The following is an 18174-nucleotide window of genomic DNA, read 5'->3' on the forward strand; positions in this document are numbered from 1 at the left end:
TGCATGGAGAGGACAAATATGCACAAATACTTACCCAGAATAGTAGGGCCTCAATTCAGTTGTATCTGGCAGACTTTTCAGCTCAACTTTCAAGAAATATTGTTTTTAATTGACCTCCATGTGAGTAATTTGAAGAGCCAGCGCCGCTTTTCGCAAGGAGAGTTTCAAGCATGGAAACTCCCACCGTATGTAAAATTAGTAATTTTACTGTATCATGAGTGATTAAAACTGACCCCCCAGGGAGCCAAAAATAATGCTGTGTGACTTCCTTGCCCAATTAACACAGAACAAATGTGAAAATGTGTACATTACAGCAAATTGTGTGCTAATTGGCCTCGGAGAAATACCAACGACAAGGAAGAAATGGCCATGTAATTTCAAACATATTTGAGAGGTTTCGCAGTCTACTTGCAAATAGGAGGGAAAAAAGTCGAAATTTGACAAAACCATTATTTGTTATGATTTATTCACTCAGCTCCAGTCTTGAACCTGGGAGTTATTGGCAGCTTCAGCTAAGATTCCTGCTGAGTATTTCTCCTTATAATGACTGCATACAGCATTTAGCTCAATGCTATTTTTTGGCATGGTGTCATAAATATCTATTCTAATACTTCTCTCTATGTGTGTAACTAGGGTTAGATGCTTTTTTTTTTTCCTTTTTCTCATGAAAATACCTCTAGATGCAAGACAATCTCCCTCTCCCTTTCCTGAGGAGAATATTGCACTCAAGTGCAGCAGTAGGATTATTCTCCTTGGGCAGGAACCTCTCTGCCAGGTCTGTACATCATTTAAGTACTGGCTTAAGCAGAGAATAAATGTCCATCTGTGCAGGGGAGAATTTCATCTGGTCAGGGAAGTTAGATGTGACCCACAGACTTAAGGAATCCAAGATTTACTGACTATTCCTAAAACCAAATCTCTTCCACTTCATTTTCTATCACATCTAGAGTTTATATATTACATTTTCTCTATGCTTTCACTGTGTCTTCAGAATAAAACTGATTGAAGATGTAATTTGTGGGCTAGAGGTAAATCCCATCTTTCCATACTTTTTTCTATCTTTCATAAGTACAGGAAGCAGAGCTCTGGGCTTTTCCTCTGCAGCAAGAATATCCCAGAATTTGTCAGTGGAGCTGCAGGCTGATGCATTGAAGTGTGATTTGGTCACAGTGAAACCCTTTTGTAAGAGATAGAAGGTCAAGTGTGTCCAAAATTAAATGATGCAGTGCTATCAAATTGAAGTGTTTCAGTAATTTTCCTTGATGATTTCAGCCAAATCGTGATGTCCCTAAGAAACACCACGATTTCACAGAATTAGCTTTTTCTCCTGGAAAAAGTGGAACCAGCATTATTTTAAGAGCCTGCTCTTCCAGCCTCGACATGTGCAGAGTTCCCAGGGCCCTCAGAGGAGCTGTCATGTGGAGGAAGCAGTGTCCTGGCAGCAGGATTCCTCCTGCTTTAGCTCTTGCTGAAGTTGAACAGGTTCACTTTAAACTTTTGGATTTTTTTGGTTGATTTGCAGTGTCCTCTACGAGCTAAGTTAGAACAGTGCAGTGCAGCACTTAGCTCGGATCTTAAATTGTTTCTGCCAAACAGGCACGGAGAGAGAAGTGTCTTTTTCATATCCCTGAGAGTTCTTCAGGACATTTATAGGAGTTTGTACCGTTTATTTCCCAGTTAAACATTTCCTCTCAGCTGTTGAGAGGCTTAATGGCTTGGAGGTCTTGTATTATAAACTTTGTAGATGCTCCCAGTATTTTGTCTTTTTCGTAGGATGAGCTGTGGTGGAGGGATGGGCTGGAGAATAGAGAGGGGCTCTAAGGCTGTGCTTGTGGTTGACTTCTGGTGGGATTTTGTGGATGAACCCAGCGCCACTAGAAATGCCAATTGTGGATCATGGAGTGCTCAAATTAGCAAGAAACTTAAAAAGAACTGTTTTGGAAGACTTGTGAACATGCAGCAGTCCTTTATCATTGGAAAAAATTGATTTTCACTACTGTTATAATGTATATTTCAAGTGGAAGTTGTCAGAACTAAGCGATGCTAACAGGGGAGCCTGCAGAAGAAGAGAGATTCCAGTCCCAGGTAAACTCTGGTGCATGATTCCTGTTGAAAATATACGGGGAAAGAAAGATGTAACAATCATCAATTTAGAGAGGGAAGAAGAGGATGATGTGAGTGGTTTGTGGCCAGGTTTGGTGTGATTTAACTTGGTTTGACTGGATTTCTTCAGAGGAGAGCAGTGGTCCCGACACTCCGTGAGCGCCACTGCCAAGTCATTTCCACTGATTAAGGACTTAGAAAAATCCTTTTTGTTGCCATCAGGGGGAGCTTTTGAGATCTTTCAAGAGTGAAAAAAAAATATTAAAAAAAAAAAAAAAAAGAAAAGAGGGAAAAAAAAAAAGAAACGTCCCAGCTCAGAAACAGAGATCTACAAACCAGCAAGCAGCCAGGAGCTTACCTGTGGCTACAACCAAGCCAAGGAAACCAGGGGAGCTGAATTCCTTAGGCTGAAAATTAGCAATATTGAGAGAGGATTTTTTGATTCAATCCACCAATAAAATGAATAATTGATTTTTTTTTTTTAATTATTATTTCCAAAAAATAACCCAGGAGCCTTTGGAGCACTCAAAAGCCAAATCCTACTCTGTTGCTACAGCTTCTGGAAGGCAAATGCTCTTCAAAAAGCTTCTCTCCTTTTAGCTCCTGATGATTCGATGGGGACCTTTGATGCAACATTTGGATTAGCTGCACACAACTGCACTGAGGGGGACCACAAAAGGGAGAGCCTGGCTGATTGCATAACTTTGAGAAAATAATAAGAGGAAAAGAAGGAATTAGAAAAAGAGAGAGAGAGAGAGTGGAAAAGAGAGAAAGAAAGAAAGCAATTAAAAAAAAAAATATCTGAGACTCAAGTTTCAAGACTCTTTATGTGCTGCAGAGGAGCATAAGGTTTACCAGCAAAGTGCAACGGGGAGTCTGAGAGGAGAAATAGCTTTCTCTTTTGCCAAGAAAAAAAAAATAGGAATGTGTGTTTTGGACTGGACTGAGAAAGAAAGCTGGGGAGATTGCAAAAAGGGGGGTGCAGGATTTTTGTCACATTGATCCATTCATCTTGATTGTCTTCTTTAAAAAATAAATAAGGGGGGGGGGAAGTGAAAAAAGAGGAAGAGAGGAAAAGAAAGGGGGAAAAGGAAAACAGCAAAAGTGTTTGAACCTCTGGAGCTATCTGCTCCTTCAAGCTGATTGATTAGTCATGATCCCTGCAGTTTTAATGGGAATCATTCAATTGGGAAGGTGGAGCACCCTAGAGTAGATTAGCATATTCTTGTTTACTCATCTTCTGAGGGGCTTTTTCTCTTTTCTTTCATTTTGTGGAGAAGAAGGGAGGGGGGGAGGTTGGGGGAAAGGAGGGGGTTGTGGCTTATGTTATAAAGAGGCCAAAAAAATAAATAGATTAGAGCATCTTTTGGGGGGAGGGAAATCAGTGGGTCTGAGTCTTGGAGAAAGCTGGGGGGTTGTTTTGGTTTTTTGTTTTGTTTTGAGTGTGTGTGAGTGTGTGTGTGTGTGTTTTTTTTAAGAAGAAAAAAAAAAATAAAGGGAAGAAAATTCAGCAGAGAAAAGAAGAGAGAGAGGAGTTCCAGCTGTGGAGGAATAGAGGAGAAGAAGACAGATAGAGAAGGAAGAACAGAGAAATACATTTCAACCAAGAAGGAGTTTTGATTTATTTGATTTTTATTTGTTTTAAGGAGAAAAAAAATCTATAAGCAGGAAAAAGAAAGAAAGAAAAAGAAAAAAAGAAAAGAAAAAGCAACTGAGAAGGGTTATAAAAAGAGCAAATACCAAGAAGGGTGAACAAGAGAAGAAAGTCAAGGCAAGGAGGAGCCCAAAGCTGGCAGATCGGGAGGATTTGCAGGGGAGAAGGGGGGGGAAGATTGGAAATGCAGCTCTGGAGTTTGCTGCTGCCTCTTGCGCTTCTCTGTACAGCCCTAGCCAGTGGACCCGAATGTGGGATGGACGAGCGCTCCCGCAGGGCACGAAGGGACACCAGGCACAGCCGCCAGCTCCTCCACACTGCCCCGGGCACCTGTGCCACCAGGTTAGCCCGAGGAAGGCGCTCCACTGCTGGGCTGGAGCCTGGGCATGTCCCCCGCAGGAGGCAACAGCGGGAGGTAAAGGACGAAGAGGAGTCCCTTACCCCGAGCAGGGCGCTCTATTTCAGTGGCCAAGGTGATCAGCTGCGGCTGAAGGCAGACGTTGAGCTGCCCCGAGATGCCTTCACTTTGCAAGTGTGGCTGAAAGCCGAAGGCGGACAGAGATCTCCGGCTGTCATTGCAGGTAGGTCTGGCCGTGCCTGTGGCTGCAGCATCCCCGCTCCGTGCCGGGAGCCGGCTGGAGGCGTGCGTGTGTCCGGGAGCGGGGCTGTGCACACCCAGCCCCGCGGGAGTGCCCCGCGGCACACGGGGGATGGATGCATGGATGCATGGATGGATGGATGGATGCATGGATGGATGGCAGCGCCTCTGCCAGCACGCCGGGCTCGCCTTCGCCCCGCCAGATATTCCGGGAGATCCCGGAGCTCTGCGGACCGGCTGGAAGTATAGGCTCGCAGGAAAAGTTATGTAAACTTTTGCATAGGGGAAATGGCAGTGCCCTGGGGTGGTTTCTGTCTTGCTGGGTGCGCGGAGTGAGGTGCAGGTAGAAGAGGCAGCTCTTACGGTGGGGTTTTGTCTGGTTTTCAGGTTGGAAAACTGTAAGTAGAGCGTTTGAAAGTGGCTTGTTTGTATGTATGGAAAGAAATGTATGTGACTGGTGTGTGGCTGCAAAGAAACGCATATCTAAGGTCCCCCTACGATTTCCTTGGTTTTATTGGCTTTTTAGTGTACTCCACTGTTCGCTCTTTAGATGCAGTGTTAGCATGTGGTTTCCAAAAAGCTATAAAGGAACTTTTTGGCTATTGTGAAACCTCAAATGAATCAAATGAGTTTATAAAGTTCCCAACCCCTCGACACTCAGCTACGGCTGGGACTCGCACTGCAGCTAGAGGATGTGTGGAGTATTTTTGTCTCCCCTTAGAAATGGCAAGTGTAACATCAATGATTCTAAGGTCAAACAGCCCTATAAAATCATTTAGTACTCAAAGCAGCTACCAGTCTAAGCTGTCTGAGCTGGACAATAACAAGGAGCATTGCACTTTTCTTATTTAAATTTTATGAGCCCATCCTGAATTTGGGTCCCTCTCCTCGCGTTCGCTCCCTCTCCCCCTCCCTCCCTCTACCTCCCGCCCTTTCCTCGCTTTAGTGATAAAGTGCAGCGAAGTTGTCGTGAAATCGGATACTTTTCGGAGGGTTACAAACCCTTATAAATGTCGCCACATCCATCTTTCCTCTGAAGGAAGTCATAGAAAATGGAAATGCCCTTAAAAAAAATAAAAAAAATAAAAAAAAGGAAACCAGTCAGAAAGAGAAACGGGTACTGGGGGGGCGGGGGGAAGACATGTTTTACAGTTCTTTTGGCAAGGAGATTCCCTGAAAGTACAAGGTTTCCATGTCCTAGGATGCCTTAAAGAGACAGGGAGGATTTCCCCTTTCCCTTTAAGCGGAGTCGCTTCCTCGCAGGAGGCAGCGCTGCCTGTGCCGGCGGCGCCGCTGCCCCGCCAGCCCCGCTCGCTGTCCCCGCTGTCCCCGCTGTCCCCTGCCGCCCTCCCTGCTGCCACATCCCCGCTCCGCTGCCCCATCCCCGACCGCCGCCGCTGCTGCCTCGCAAGAAAGTTGCTTTGTCCTAAAGAAAGCAAAACAAAAACAAAAACAAAAACAAAACAAAAAAAAAAAAACAACCCGAGATGAAGTCAGCCGTGCTTTTCCTTAACTTTCCTTAATCGCAGCTGCTGCGCTCGCTTGTGAGGAGGGAGACGCCGCTTGTGCGGAGCTGCCGGGGTGGGCAGGAGGTGCCGGGCATGGGCTGGTCCCGTGTGCCTTCAGAGCAGTGATTTCATAGGTGAACCACGTTATTCCTTGATTTATTCCCCCTGGCTTTCTCACACTCTGCTCTTCTGGTTCCCAACCCTAACTTAAACCCCAGGGCTCAAAGTGCTTCCCTTTCAAGTTGGGAAAGGCAGAATTGGGGTTTACACAGATCTCATCGGTCCCAAAACAGGGTCAGGGTATTTTTTAACGTGCTTAATCCAACACCTAGGACCCCATGTCAATCTTTGGTGCAAGTATCTCTAATTCTCACGACAGGGAACCTAGACAAACACACACAAAGATCATTTGTAGTAAAATACTTTAATTGGATGGGGGAGGTTAGGTTGTTGCCTGTATAAAACACTTGACCCATTTTATGCATGGAAATAACATTCCACTGTGAAAAATGAAGAGAAATGCCCCAGTTTTGCACTGTAGAGCTTCAGCTCAGCTCGGGAGGACTTTGTGATTTTTATTTTATTTTTAAGCTCCCCCTGCCCCCCTCACACGCACTCTTGAAGAGGAGCCAGGTTTGGCTCTGTGTGTAAACACCTGGAAGAGGTCCAAGAGGAACTCACTTGGAGTATCCTCTGCACACCACAGCCTCCCAGACCTGCAGCAAGCTTAGGGAGAGATTACGCTTCCCTCAATGAGGAAATCAAGGGTTCTGGCTGCCAAAACTCTTGGCTTTCACATTCTCACTGTTTTGGGATGTGACAGACTGAGGAGCTCAGTTCTGCTGTTGCATTTGCATCTGTAGGACCCCACTGAAATCTGGGTGTTTGGAGGGGAAGGGACCGGGGCACATTTGCTGGCAGTACCAGAAGTGAATTTCTCCCCAACTTTCATCCCAGTGGCAAAGTGGGAAGCTGTGTGGCTGTACAGATCTGAGGGAAGGGGTGGGATTGACTGGAATACACCTCTTTTTCAGAGTTGCTCCTGTGTCTTCCACTACTTTCTGCCCCCCACTTTCTGCTCTGCTCCTCTTGCACCACTCTCTGCTGGCATATAAGAAATTACTGCAAATGGTACAGGAGCAGCCCCATGTGTGCCTATAGGGGCAACCTGTTGTGCCTGTTAAAAATCTCATGTAGGACCCAAGTTGTTATCAGCTCCTGTGCCTGAGCCCTGACATAACGGAGTTCTTCTGCTAATCCAGGCTACAGGAGTTTCTGTCTGGAGCCAACTCTCCTTACGTCACCCTCTGCTGCAGTATTCAATTTGTTTTCATAAATGGCTAATTTTACAGCGCTGTTAAGTGGGTTCGTCATTGTGCCGGGCCATGCCCTGTGTCTGATGAGAGGCAGTCCTGGTGCCAGGCTCTGCCAATTTTCACGCTGCTTGGCAGCGATGTTATTGCCGCCCTGTTTGACTCCGCTGCTATCTGCTCTGGCATTTGTCAGAGGGAAAGCTGTTGGGAAACTGCAAGTCTGACCCATTGATCTGCGTTACGCAAAAGCTCAGGAGCCCTGTCGGGGCTGGGCTGCGCTCCTCGGAGCGGCTCCCGGAGCAGCTCCCGGCTCCTGCGCACTCACCCTCCATCCCTCCCTCCCTCCATGCCTCTCTCCATCCCTCCCGGGCCGCAGAGTTCTCGCACGAACCCCGCTGGGATGTGCGCACCCAGCCCGCAGCTCAGCACATCCCTCTGTAAACACGCACATGTGCGCACGGAGTCGCTCAGCCGCTCCGGGCACCTTTCCCCGCTGGGGCAGGAAAGGGTTAAGGAGGGGCTGTGCTGGGTTAGGTAATGCACACACACACCATGCGGAATGAGAGGCTTCAAAGCTCTGCTGACCTTGCTGCTGTTGGAATCAAAGGTGTTTGGGTTGCACTGTGAAAACTCAAGCCCAGCCTGAGAAAGGGGATGCTCCCCAGTCCCTGTCAGGGTGTTCTCTGGGCTCTGGGGGGGTTCGTGTTTTCACAGGAGAGAGATGTTGACTCTTTGCTGGCTGGGAGCTGAGAGGAGCGGGATGAATGATCGGAGTAAGAAGGCGTGCCTGCTCTGAAGAGTGAAAGTTTTTTTTTTGTTTGTTTGTTTTGTTTTTGTTTTGTTGTTTTTTCCCCCCCACTTCTTGGTTTCATTCCCTTCCGTCTCTCTATTCCTCAGCCTGCCAACAGGGAGCATGATCCCAGCTTAATAAGGCTTCATATGTAAGGGAGTGCCTATGTTTTCCCAACTTCAGTCCTTGATGAACATAAAACTGCAGCAGAATCCAAAGGGAAAGAAAAGCCAAAATCAGCATGGTGGAGCTCACTTAAAGCCACAGCTTTTGCATGTAAGGGACTGAGAAACATCTGTGTCAGGGTCCAATAATTAAGCAATTATAAAGATATGTAATTGACACTGCATAGGTCTAGTCCCTTTGCAGAGTTAAGGAATACATGCTTGCTTTGGGGAGTTGTTTCTTTCTGAAGTTTTGGACTCTGATATTGCTTTAATATGCTTCGGGTAGAATTGGTGAGCTGGATCCTATCTCCAGAGCTGATCCTTGTGCTGGGTGTGCTGGGAACTTGAGGATGTTTTCAAAAGAGATTTTATTCAGAGTTTCACTGGTGTTAAAACAATAGGCAGGTAGATCATGTGGCATTTTCAACAGCCTGTTTTTCAACTGTATGAACTTTCTAGTTGTGTTCTGTAACGAAGAACTGCAATGAAGGAGAAGTCAAATATAAAACTTGTAGTTCTGTTGTGTAATGAGTGCTGGCATGTGCAAGGTCCCAGGGTGCTGGCCATGGTGGGCAGAGTGGAGTGACAGGAGCTGGAACACCTGCACAGATGTTCCTGCAAGGTGACAAATCTCTAAAACACCATCCTGAAGGGTGGGGGAAGCTGTGTGGGTTTGGCTTCCCAGTGGATGGGTTCAAATGATTATCCACTTCATGACTATGTACCTGGACATGGCTTGACTCATAGGTCACTGAACAAAATACCCTCACAGCTTGTCATTTACTAAATATTTGCATTTGAGCAGCATATTTCCTTCAGCCTGTGGAAGCTGGGACAAAAATAAGAAACTGGTTTTTCTTTCTATAACATTTCCAATTTAATCTGGTCTCATTCTTTTGACCAGCTACACTCTAGAGTCAGAACAGCACAGTTAGAAGAAAGCTGGTTTTTTTTTCCCTTAAAGCACTTACACGTAGGCTGCTCTAATTAATTAAATGGTAATAAAACAGTGAGGGCAATTTGACTCTGTGTGTGAAGGGTGGCAAATTTAGATTCCTAAATGACATATGGCTGCCTCCTGTAGGCACAGGAGTGTGTCCCAGCCTGAGTTTGCCTCTCCAAGCTTCGTTTCAGCCTGATTTATTTCAAGCCAGGCTGTTTCAGTTGGAACAACTCGCGTGAGACAGAAAGCAAGAGGAGAGGATGGTGTTTGGAGAGAGAGCAGGAGCAGGGCTGTCCTCAGGGACTGCTGGGGATGTCTGGAGGAGCACAGAGCAGAGCTGTGCAGGGCGGGCTCACTGCTGAGGGCCAGGGGAAGCCCTTGGAGAGCCTTGGCACGCGAAGCCATGGCCACAGCCAGCCCTGGGCGGGGTTGGAGCACCCCGGGAATCGGGCTGGAGCCGCTCTCCAGGCCCCCAGTCCCACCCCACCATGCCAGGAGGGGGTTGTAGGTGACCAAGGGCTGCTGAGGCTGTGGCTGCACTGAGCACAGGTGGCCCCTGTCAGCCCCAGCCGCATGTGGCACCGGGAGGGATGAGCTGAAATCCCAAATCCCAGAGGGGCTCACTGATGCTGGCTCTGTGACCGTGTCCAGAGGGGTCTGAGGATGAGGGAAGAGATGAGGATCTGACTCCATGTTTCAGAAGGCTGATTTATTATTTTATGATATATATTATAATAAAACTATACTAAAAGAATAGAAGAAAGGATTTCATCAGAAGGCTAGCTAAGAATAGAATAAGAAAGAATGATAACAAAGGCTCTGTCTCGGACAAAGTCTGAGCCAGCTGACTTTGATTGGCCATTAAATAGAAACAACCACATGAGCCCAATCACAGATGCACCTGTTGCATTCCACAGCAGCAGATAATCATTGGTTACATTTTGTTCCTGAGGCCTCTCAGCTTCTCAGGAGGAAAAATCCTAAGGAAAGGATTTTCCATAAAAGATGTCTGTGCCACTGGCTCCCTGGGAATCGTAACCCAGACCCTCCACACAGGTAGGGGCCAATTTCCAGTGCTGAACTGGGCAGGTCTCTTCTTGCACAACTGACCCAGGTGTTTGCTGAGGCAGCCCCACGGTCTTTGAGTGCACTCAGCTTTGCCAAGGGTGGGAGAGACCCTTGGCTGAGCACAGTGACCAGCAAAGATCCAAGTGCCAGTGGACACCTCGCTGGTCACTGGGGCCTGACTCAGCTTACGGGCAGCCAGCTGGGGGGAGCAGGGAGGTTTGGTGCAGAAATGCCTTCCTTGGAGCCTGGGTCTGGCTCTGCCAGGACAGGGGTCTGTCATAAGAGAGGTGAAGCCACAATCCATCCAGGAGCACTTTTAACTCAAAAGTGTTTCACACCCTGGCAGCCCAGGAAGCCAGTTGTGCCCTGGGGTGTGTCAGGAGGAGTGTGGGCAGCAGGGCAGGGGGGATTGTGCCCTGTGCCCTGTGCTCAGGTGAGACCCCACCTGCAGAGCTGCCCCAGCCCTGGCCCAGCACAGGCAGGAGCTGGAGCTGCTGCAGAGATCCAGAGGAGGCACCAGGGGGATCAGAGGATGGAGCAGCTCTGCTGGGAGGAGAGGCTGGGACAGCTGGGATTGTTCACCTGGAGGAGAAAACCTTCAGAGGAAACTTCACTGTGGCCTTGCAGGGCCTGCATGAGCCAATAAGATGGAGAGAGACAATTTCCAAGGGCCTGGAGTGCCAGGACAAGAGAGAATGGCTTCCCACTCAGAGTGGGTTTAGATTGGAGATTAGGAAAGAATTCTCCCCTGTGAGGGTGGGCAGGCCCTGGCACAGGTGCCCAGAGCAGCTGGGGCTGCCCCTGGATCCCTGGCAGTGCCCAAGGCCAGGCTGGGCAGGGCTGGGAGCACCTGGGACAGTGGGAGGTGTCCCTGCCATGGCACTGGGGTGGGATGAGATGGCTTTTAAAGGTCCCTTCCAACCCAAAACATTTTATGGAAAAATATTGCAGAACGAACAGGGTTTAGGTGCTCTCAAGGCCACAGGATTAACCAAGTGCTTTCACGTTGAGTTTTCATGCTGGTCTGAGCCAGGAAAAAAAAAAAGAACCAAAGTATAGTGTTTTTTTTCAAAAAGACATATTGAAAAAACAAAAATAAACCCTTCCATGACTGGGGTCAACTGAAATGCTCCCATATAATAGTTTTGCTTCTAATTTTATCTGTTGCTTTTTCAGCTCCTCTTTTCTTTTCCCCAATAGAAATTAGAGGAGCTGAGGCAGAGGAGGGACCACCTGGGTTGCCAAATTCAGTCCCCTGCAGTGTCAGGGATATAACAGCAGATAATTAGTCCAAACATTCACAGAAAATCCACTTTGTAGGTTCTGATACAGCACAGGCCACAGATGATTTCCCAGTGCTCTACTATAAACCAAAGCTCTTTAGCTAAGACTGGGAGTCACCATTTTAATGTAAGACAGGAAAAGAGAAAGACAGATCGACAACATCTTAAGTACCTAAAATCCAAAACATTGGTTGAGAAAACTGTTAAGTATGAGAAAGAAAAACATTGACTGGTAAAAGGTATCAGCTTTGTTATTTTCAGAGACTTAAAATGAATCAGGTGTTTTGACAGTTACGAAACTTCTATTGAAATTTTAAGTTGGAATATTTGCCAAAACCGATCCTTTCCCACAGATAGTCTGTTTTTATTAATTTCCCCTTTTCCTGAGAAAAATATTTTATCAAACATTTCCCACCCTTCTCTGGTCTTAGCCTGTGTGGCAGTCCCTACATCCCTAAAGTTGTAGTAGGAATGAATGCTTGATTGTGTTTTTACTCCTTCACATCTTATATTCCAGATGATTGAGAAAAAGCATCAGAAAATACTTGTTTGATCAAAATCCTCTATGTTTTTTTTCTCTCAAGTGCATCAGCAAGTCTAATATAATCTTTTTCTTCATTTACCCTCCTCTCAGTGCTACCAATTTTTCCAGCTAGTACTGTTTACATGGGGAGTATAAATTAATCTTCCTATTTCATAAATGCAAAATATATTGAACTCTTCTATTGCCTGGGTTCTGGACATTTGCTTCATGCATTGTTCTGGGCACAGTTGCTGTGCTGTGCATTTTGGTTCTTTGTTTTCCCAAAAAAGAGGCTTCTGAAGATGAAGATGTACCTTTTCCCTGACCTCACTCTTCAATTGCTCTGTGCCCATTTCCCAACCTGGGGGTTGCTGATATCTGGATGTGATTCTTGATTTTATTTCACCTTTCTGTGGAGAAGGAATACTTGATTGTTGTGCTATTTTCTCTGTCTCTCCACATTTCTCTTCATTTTCTCTGCTGTGAGCATGCATGCACACACACACACCATTTCCAAAGACCCTTTGATTTTCTTCCCAGATCAATAGAGCATTTAAACTCCAATGATCAAGGAGGAGCAGCTTGTTTATTTCCCCACATATCCTGACACAAGTGGCACATCTTGTAAACTGCTTTGATTTGATGTTAGTGCCTATTATAAGGTTTACTCTCCCCAAAGCCATCCATGAAGTTAAAGTACTCTTACTCTGAGCAGGAGCAGAGCAGAACTCAAAAAGGCAAGGTAAAAAGAGGACAGGAATGAAATATCTTACCACAGAAATTTGCTTTCTACTCTCCTCATTGACAGTGATCAGAACAATTTGAGGACTGTTGAGCATCCCTAAGTTTGGCAGCACCAAGTGAGGGTACATTGTGTATCTCAGTTAAAAGTGAACAAATATGAACACAGGTCAATTATCCCTTGGCAGAATGGGGCTGGATTGCACAGGAAGCATGGACTTGATCCTAAACCTGATCTAGATCATGAAAAATACCACTGAGCTTGGCTGTGATTTCAGAGAGTTTTCCACAGCCCTTCTCTACAGCCTGGACCTGTCTGTGGTCCTTGCTTCAGTATCCTTTATTTTGCAGACTTTTTCTGCTTTAGACATGAGAGAAGAAAAACTGCGAAGCCCTAACATCAGAGGAAGCAGACCTGTTTATTTGGTTTTGCTATACTCCAAATCTCAAACTGGCCTCTCTTCCAAGCTTTCTTCTTTTTCTTCCCCTCTCTTTTTTTCCTTTTTATTTTTTTAACATTAAAATCTCCCCTATTCCAAACCCACTCTCCCATCTTCTGTTCTGCAGGGTGATGTAATTGTGTGACTTCCCCGTCCAATCCCTCCACCCTCTCTTATCACCATCCAAGCCTCAGTTTTTCCCCTACTATCTGGTGTCCTCGATTCCCCTGCTTTCCCTCCTTCCCTCTCTGCACTGTCTCTGCTTTCCTGCTCCTCTCCCATCGCCTGTGCCGCGGCAGGGTGGTGTCCCCTCCGAGGGTGGCCACAGGTTGGTGGCTTTGGCCAGCTGCTGTTGGAAGCGCTGTGGGAACACAGGGTAAGCAGGCAGTGTGCTCGTGTGCTCAGCCAGGCTCACGGGCTCGCCTATTTTCTGGGAATTATTGATATTGTTCTGTTTAATATCCATCCTCACCGTGCGCAAACAAGGAGCGAGCGCTCGCTCGCGCAGAGAGGGAGCGAGGGGGAAGTGAAACTGAGAAGCATCTGGAGTTGGCCTGGTGAAGCAGCAGCTGAGAGATATGATACCAGCTCATGAAAGCAAAAGAATTGCTGTGTTAGAGAAACAAGCCACTCTGTTCTGTGCTGGGCACCTCCTGGGGCCTGGGGGGCTCTCGAGTCTTCCTTTTGGGTGATATTTAAGGCTTTTTTATCTCTTCTCCTTCCTCCTCTCTGTCGTGTTTTTCCTCCTTTTCCTTATCTAATTTATTGTCTCTCTGTTTGCTTTAAATCACTTTCCCATATGGATTTCTCTCTTCTGACCCATCTTCCCCTCCCTCATCTGATTCCCAGGAGTCTTCTGTCGTCATGGAATTGGGAGAAGAGCAGCCCTGTTCCCGACACCGAGCATCAGCTGCAGGCTCCTTCCCTCCTTCGTTCTCTTCCTTGTCTGTTCTCTGCTGTTAGTGTTGGAAACATATTCACAAAGATCATCCACTGGATTGAGGAAACAGATTTTATCACCATTATTTTGTTTGTTTTATTTAAGACAGGGAATGAAATGGAGAGGAAAGGCCTTTGCTGTTACCAGTGTTACTTAGTTTTGAATGGAGTTTTTTTCTCCTGTACTAATGTATCCTAGTGCTGTTGTTTTTCTTTATCTTTTCAGCAAGGTTATGGTTTTATAGTCTTGAACTCGCCACAAAATGTTCTGATGCTGATGATGATAAATCTCAGGTGTGAGCAAACACATCCCTTAAAATCGGGGAAATTAAGGAACAGAGGGATGCTCTGATTTGTCCTGGATGTGGCAGTGTGCTGGTGACAAATTCAGCAATCAAACCCACCTTTTGTTACTTTTTATTATTGCTTTTTAGGGATGATGGTGGTTATTCCTCAGCTGAGATTGTTCTCCATGTGGAGTCACATGCCCTAACTCCTGTAGGATATTTCCTTGTAGCTGTTGATGGCTCTTCAGTGGATGATGGCAATACTGAGCCCATGGTGGTGATGGAGTCTGTCACCTGCCAGGTCACATTCTGCTGGTGACAACACAGGGGCTGGGGAAGAAGGCACTTGGAATTTGTGACACGAGCTCTTTGGAGATAGCAGAAAATCAGATGGTCTGGAATTCATATCTCTGAGCCAGACACACTGGTGATGGTTGAATCCACACAAATTATTGTATTTCTCACATGGAACAGTGTGTGCAGCCCCCAATGGGAGAGAAAAACAAATATCAGCAAAGCCCCTTAGTTCAGAGTACTCCAATTTAAATTGGAATACTTTGATATTTTTTATCTGTCTGCACATTGATTATTGTATTGACTCGCTGAAATGGCTTGTAAAACGTTGAAGTTGTAACTGCTTATCTTCTTAGGAAATGCTGAAAATCCACCTCTGTATATCTCAGGTTAATAAATTAAGGACAAAAGCAACTCCATAAAGCTTACCCACAGTTAAATCCAGACCAGGTGAGAGGTGGCAGAAGGGGCCCCAAGGGATTTTTGGGGAGGGATCCCCACCCAGTGCACACCCTCGTGGCACAGCCAGTGTTTCTGTCAGGAGCATCACCAGGGAGGCTGCACATCCAATCCATGGGAGTTTGTTCTGAATGCAGCAGCATCTGTGCTTGTAAAGTCTGAGGTGCTAAAGTTGAAATCTGGAGCTTGCATTACTACTGTCTTACATGTCATCTGTCTTGTGGATAAACAGAGCAGCCTCTCGGAGGTCAAAACAGCACCTTTCACCAGTGATAATTTAATGAGAATTATTTTCAGCGTAAACTAGACAAGAATTGGAAGCCTCCTGTGCTGTAGCTCGTGAATGGAGATGTTCAGGGAGAAAAGGAGTACTGGGAGAAAAAGCAAATGTTAACTAAATGGATTACACACACAGTTTTGAAACATACTTGGCAGAGGGAAGGGCGAGCAATACAAGCCAGATTCTGCTGTTGAACACACCAATGTAAACCTAGAGTAACTCCTTTGGAAAGGAAACCAGGGAGGGGGGCTGCTCCAGACCTGCGAATGTGTAGAATTTGGGGCACAGACAGAGGCATGCAATGGGGAAACTGACCCAGCTGAGAGGAGAATGTTGTGGAGAACAACCTCCAACCCCCGTCACCGCTGTCGGTGGTTTTATTTGGGTGTGTAATGGTTATGGTGATGCAGTGGGAAACATTCGTACAATGTGGGGTTGTTTTTGCTTTTTGAAGTATTTTCTGCATATACCTATATCGTAATCCCTGCAGGCTGTGGAACTGGGCCATGTACCAGTGTTACAGTGAGCCCTTTGTGTTTCCGGCAACAAACACTCCTGAACTCTGCTCTCCAGGCTTGTGGCCTCAACTCCTTCACCCCCGCCCGTACTGTCCCATCTCCAGCAATAATATTCCCTCCTCTGTTTATAAACAAACACCCTCAGAGGAAGTTCACGGGAAGAAAAGTTAGTTAGTGAAAATCAACCACGCACCCAGGCCCGGCTGTGGGTTAGAGCCAGCAGGGTTGCTGGATGTTTCCTACCCTGCATCTGCTTGTAGAAGTTTCTTTGATGAGATGTTTGCCTGTCTAACTCTGTGTCTTCCTCATCTTTTCCCATCGTTGTGGAAAATATAAAAGAAGTGGGGAAAAATTGTGGTCTAAATTTACTTTGAAATCAGCACGGACAGCATTTGGGAACCTCAAGCAGGAAGGTTGACTTCAGTAACCCTGTAGACTTTCTTCTTGGTAAATTCACTGATTCTGTCTGTTTTGTTGTTGTTGTTGTTGTTGTTTTAACATCAAAATCTAGATTCTGGCTCCTGGCAAAACTGTTGCTCTTGAGTTGCGCAAAGGCTGTAAAAGGACTAAAATAGCCCAAAGGATAATTGTCCACTATAGTCTGAGCACAGGGCTGATGGTACATCTGGTGTTGCACACCATTCTCACAGAACCACCCCTTCAGGAGGTAGGAGTGAGCAGGACCCAGGGGAGTGGGTAACACGGGACTGTGGTCATCCTGGGCAAGAGCAAAGCATGCTAATGGTGCCAGCAGCTGGAAAACACAGGATGTTTTTTGACTCATTCCAGAGGTCTCAAAAATCTCTGACAGCACAGGGGCAACTGAATAAATAGTCCATTTTCTTGTGGCTGCTCCTGGTTTGTCTTTAGCACTGCACCTTGGTCTCAGGTACAAGGTGAGTGGATTAGATGTTTGTTTCCTTCCAAGAGATAATTGAATCCTCTAATAAATCTTTCCGGCCATTCAAAGTGCACAGGAAGATCATCAGATCTAGAAAGACTCTGTCAGTAAGGGAAGCAGCCTGGTCAGGGCCGTGGTTCTACACTTGGGCAGAGGTAGGGTGTCAATGCAGGGCTCGTGTCACCATTCCAGACTCCCTCTCTTCCATAAGGAGGGTGTTTGGAAACTGGGGCTAAGGGAGCTTTTACAGATATAATAGATGTGGAAGTTGTGGTCCCACTTTTAGTTCTAAGAGCCTTGAAGTTTTAGAAGTGTACTACAGAAGGTATCCAGTGCTGGCAGAATCTCCAAACCCTGAAAATGGGATGGTTTTAAATAGTCTTATCTATTTTTTTTTTTTTTTTAAGAATAATTTCTCTTACTGAACAAATATTTTCTGTCAAGTCTTATCTGTAAGGCTACCCCAGTGTGGTCTCTTCACCTCCCATCCCAGTGTGGGGAAGAAAATCAGAAGTGAGCATTTTGCATTGCAGCATGGACAGAGTTTCTCCATTGTTGCACAATCCCTTTGCCTGCAAGCAGGTTAAATAAAGGAGCAGGGTGGAGCAGTGGTGGAAATGGACCTGGTTTATACTGGTGAGCTTCCTCCAAGAATTCCAGCATAACTATCAACAGTTTCTCCTTGCAGGAAAGTTGAGCAGTTCATTCTTACCCTTTGAGGAGTCCTGAATTATTGAAGAGCAGAGGATCTTCTGCTGGGAAAGGCTGGAATTCCCCACAGTCCTCTTGCTAGGGATGGTTTAATCAAACAGACTGTTTACATTCTGTGTCTCAGCAGAGGCAATGCTCAAACAGCAGTGGTCTTCAACTGGACGCTGTAGCACGGGGGGTTTATTTTATTTTGTTTTAAACATCGGCATACCACCAGTTTTACTGGGAAATGGCCATCTGCAAACACCTGCAGGCTCCATGGAGCAGGCCAGAGAGGCAAGCAACAGCAGCTGCGTCTCACAGAGGCAAAATGAGACAGCAAGGGGGCCGTGTTTCTTCTCCAGAGGTTTCTGCAGGGCTGGGATTTGGCAGCAAAGGTGGGGTGGGAGCACTTGCACTCCTGGAGGAAGAGACCTTGCAGCAGGAGGAGGCTGAATGTTGGTCCAAACTCTTCTCTGAGCCTCAAACACTGATGGTAGAGGCAGAGAAGCAAAAGTCTTTTTGCCAAAACCTTGTGTTTTGCCTCACGCTGTGAAGGCCAAACTGTTCTGTGAACAGTTTCTGTGCTCTCAGACTTAAGAGTGCTCGGCCTGAATGAAATGGAAGTTATGTATTCCATGAGAGATAGAAGAAGGAAATGAGATTAGGACAGCT

The 18174-nt window shown here is 46.2% G+C and overlaps 1 protein-coding gene across 1 annotated transcript in view; it reads left to right on the forward strand.

Annotated features, from left to right (window-relative positions):
* Positions 1 to 3941: 3941 nt before the first annotated feature.
* PAPPA (pappalysin 1) overlaps positions 3942 to 18174 on the forward strand; it is a 174783-nt gene continuing 160550 nt past the window's right edge. The window contains exon 1 of the mRNA XM_036393969.2: positions 3942 to 4338. Within this exon, the coding sequence (XP_036249862.1) occupies positions 3942 to 4338 (397 nt within the window). The remainder of the gene's footprint in view (positions 4339 to 18174) is intronic.

The sequence above is a fragment of the Molothrus ater genome, chromosome 20 (assembly GCF_012460135.2).
Source record: "Molothrus ater isolate BHLD 08-10-18 breed brown headed cowbird chromosome 20, BPBGC_Mater_1.1, whole genome shotgun sequence".
NCBI lineage: Eukaryota > Metazoa > Chordata > Aves > Passeriformes > Icteridae > Molothrus > Molothrus ater.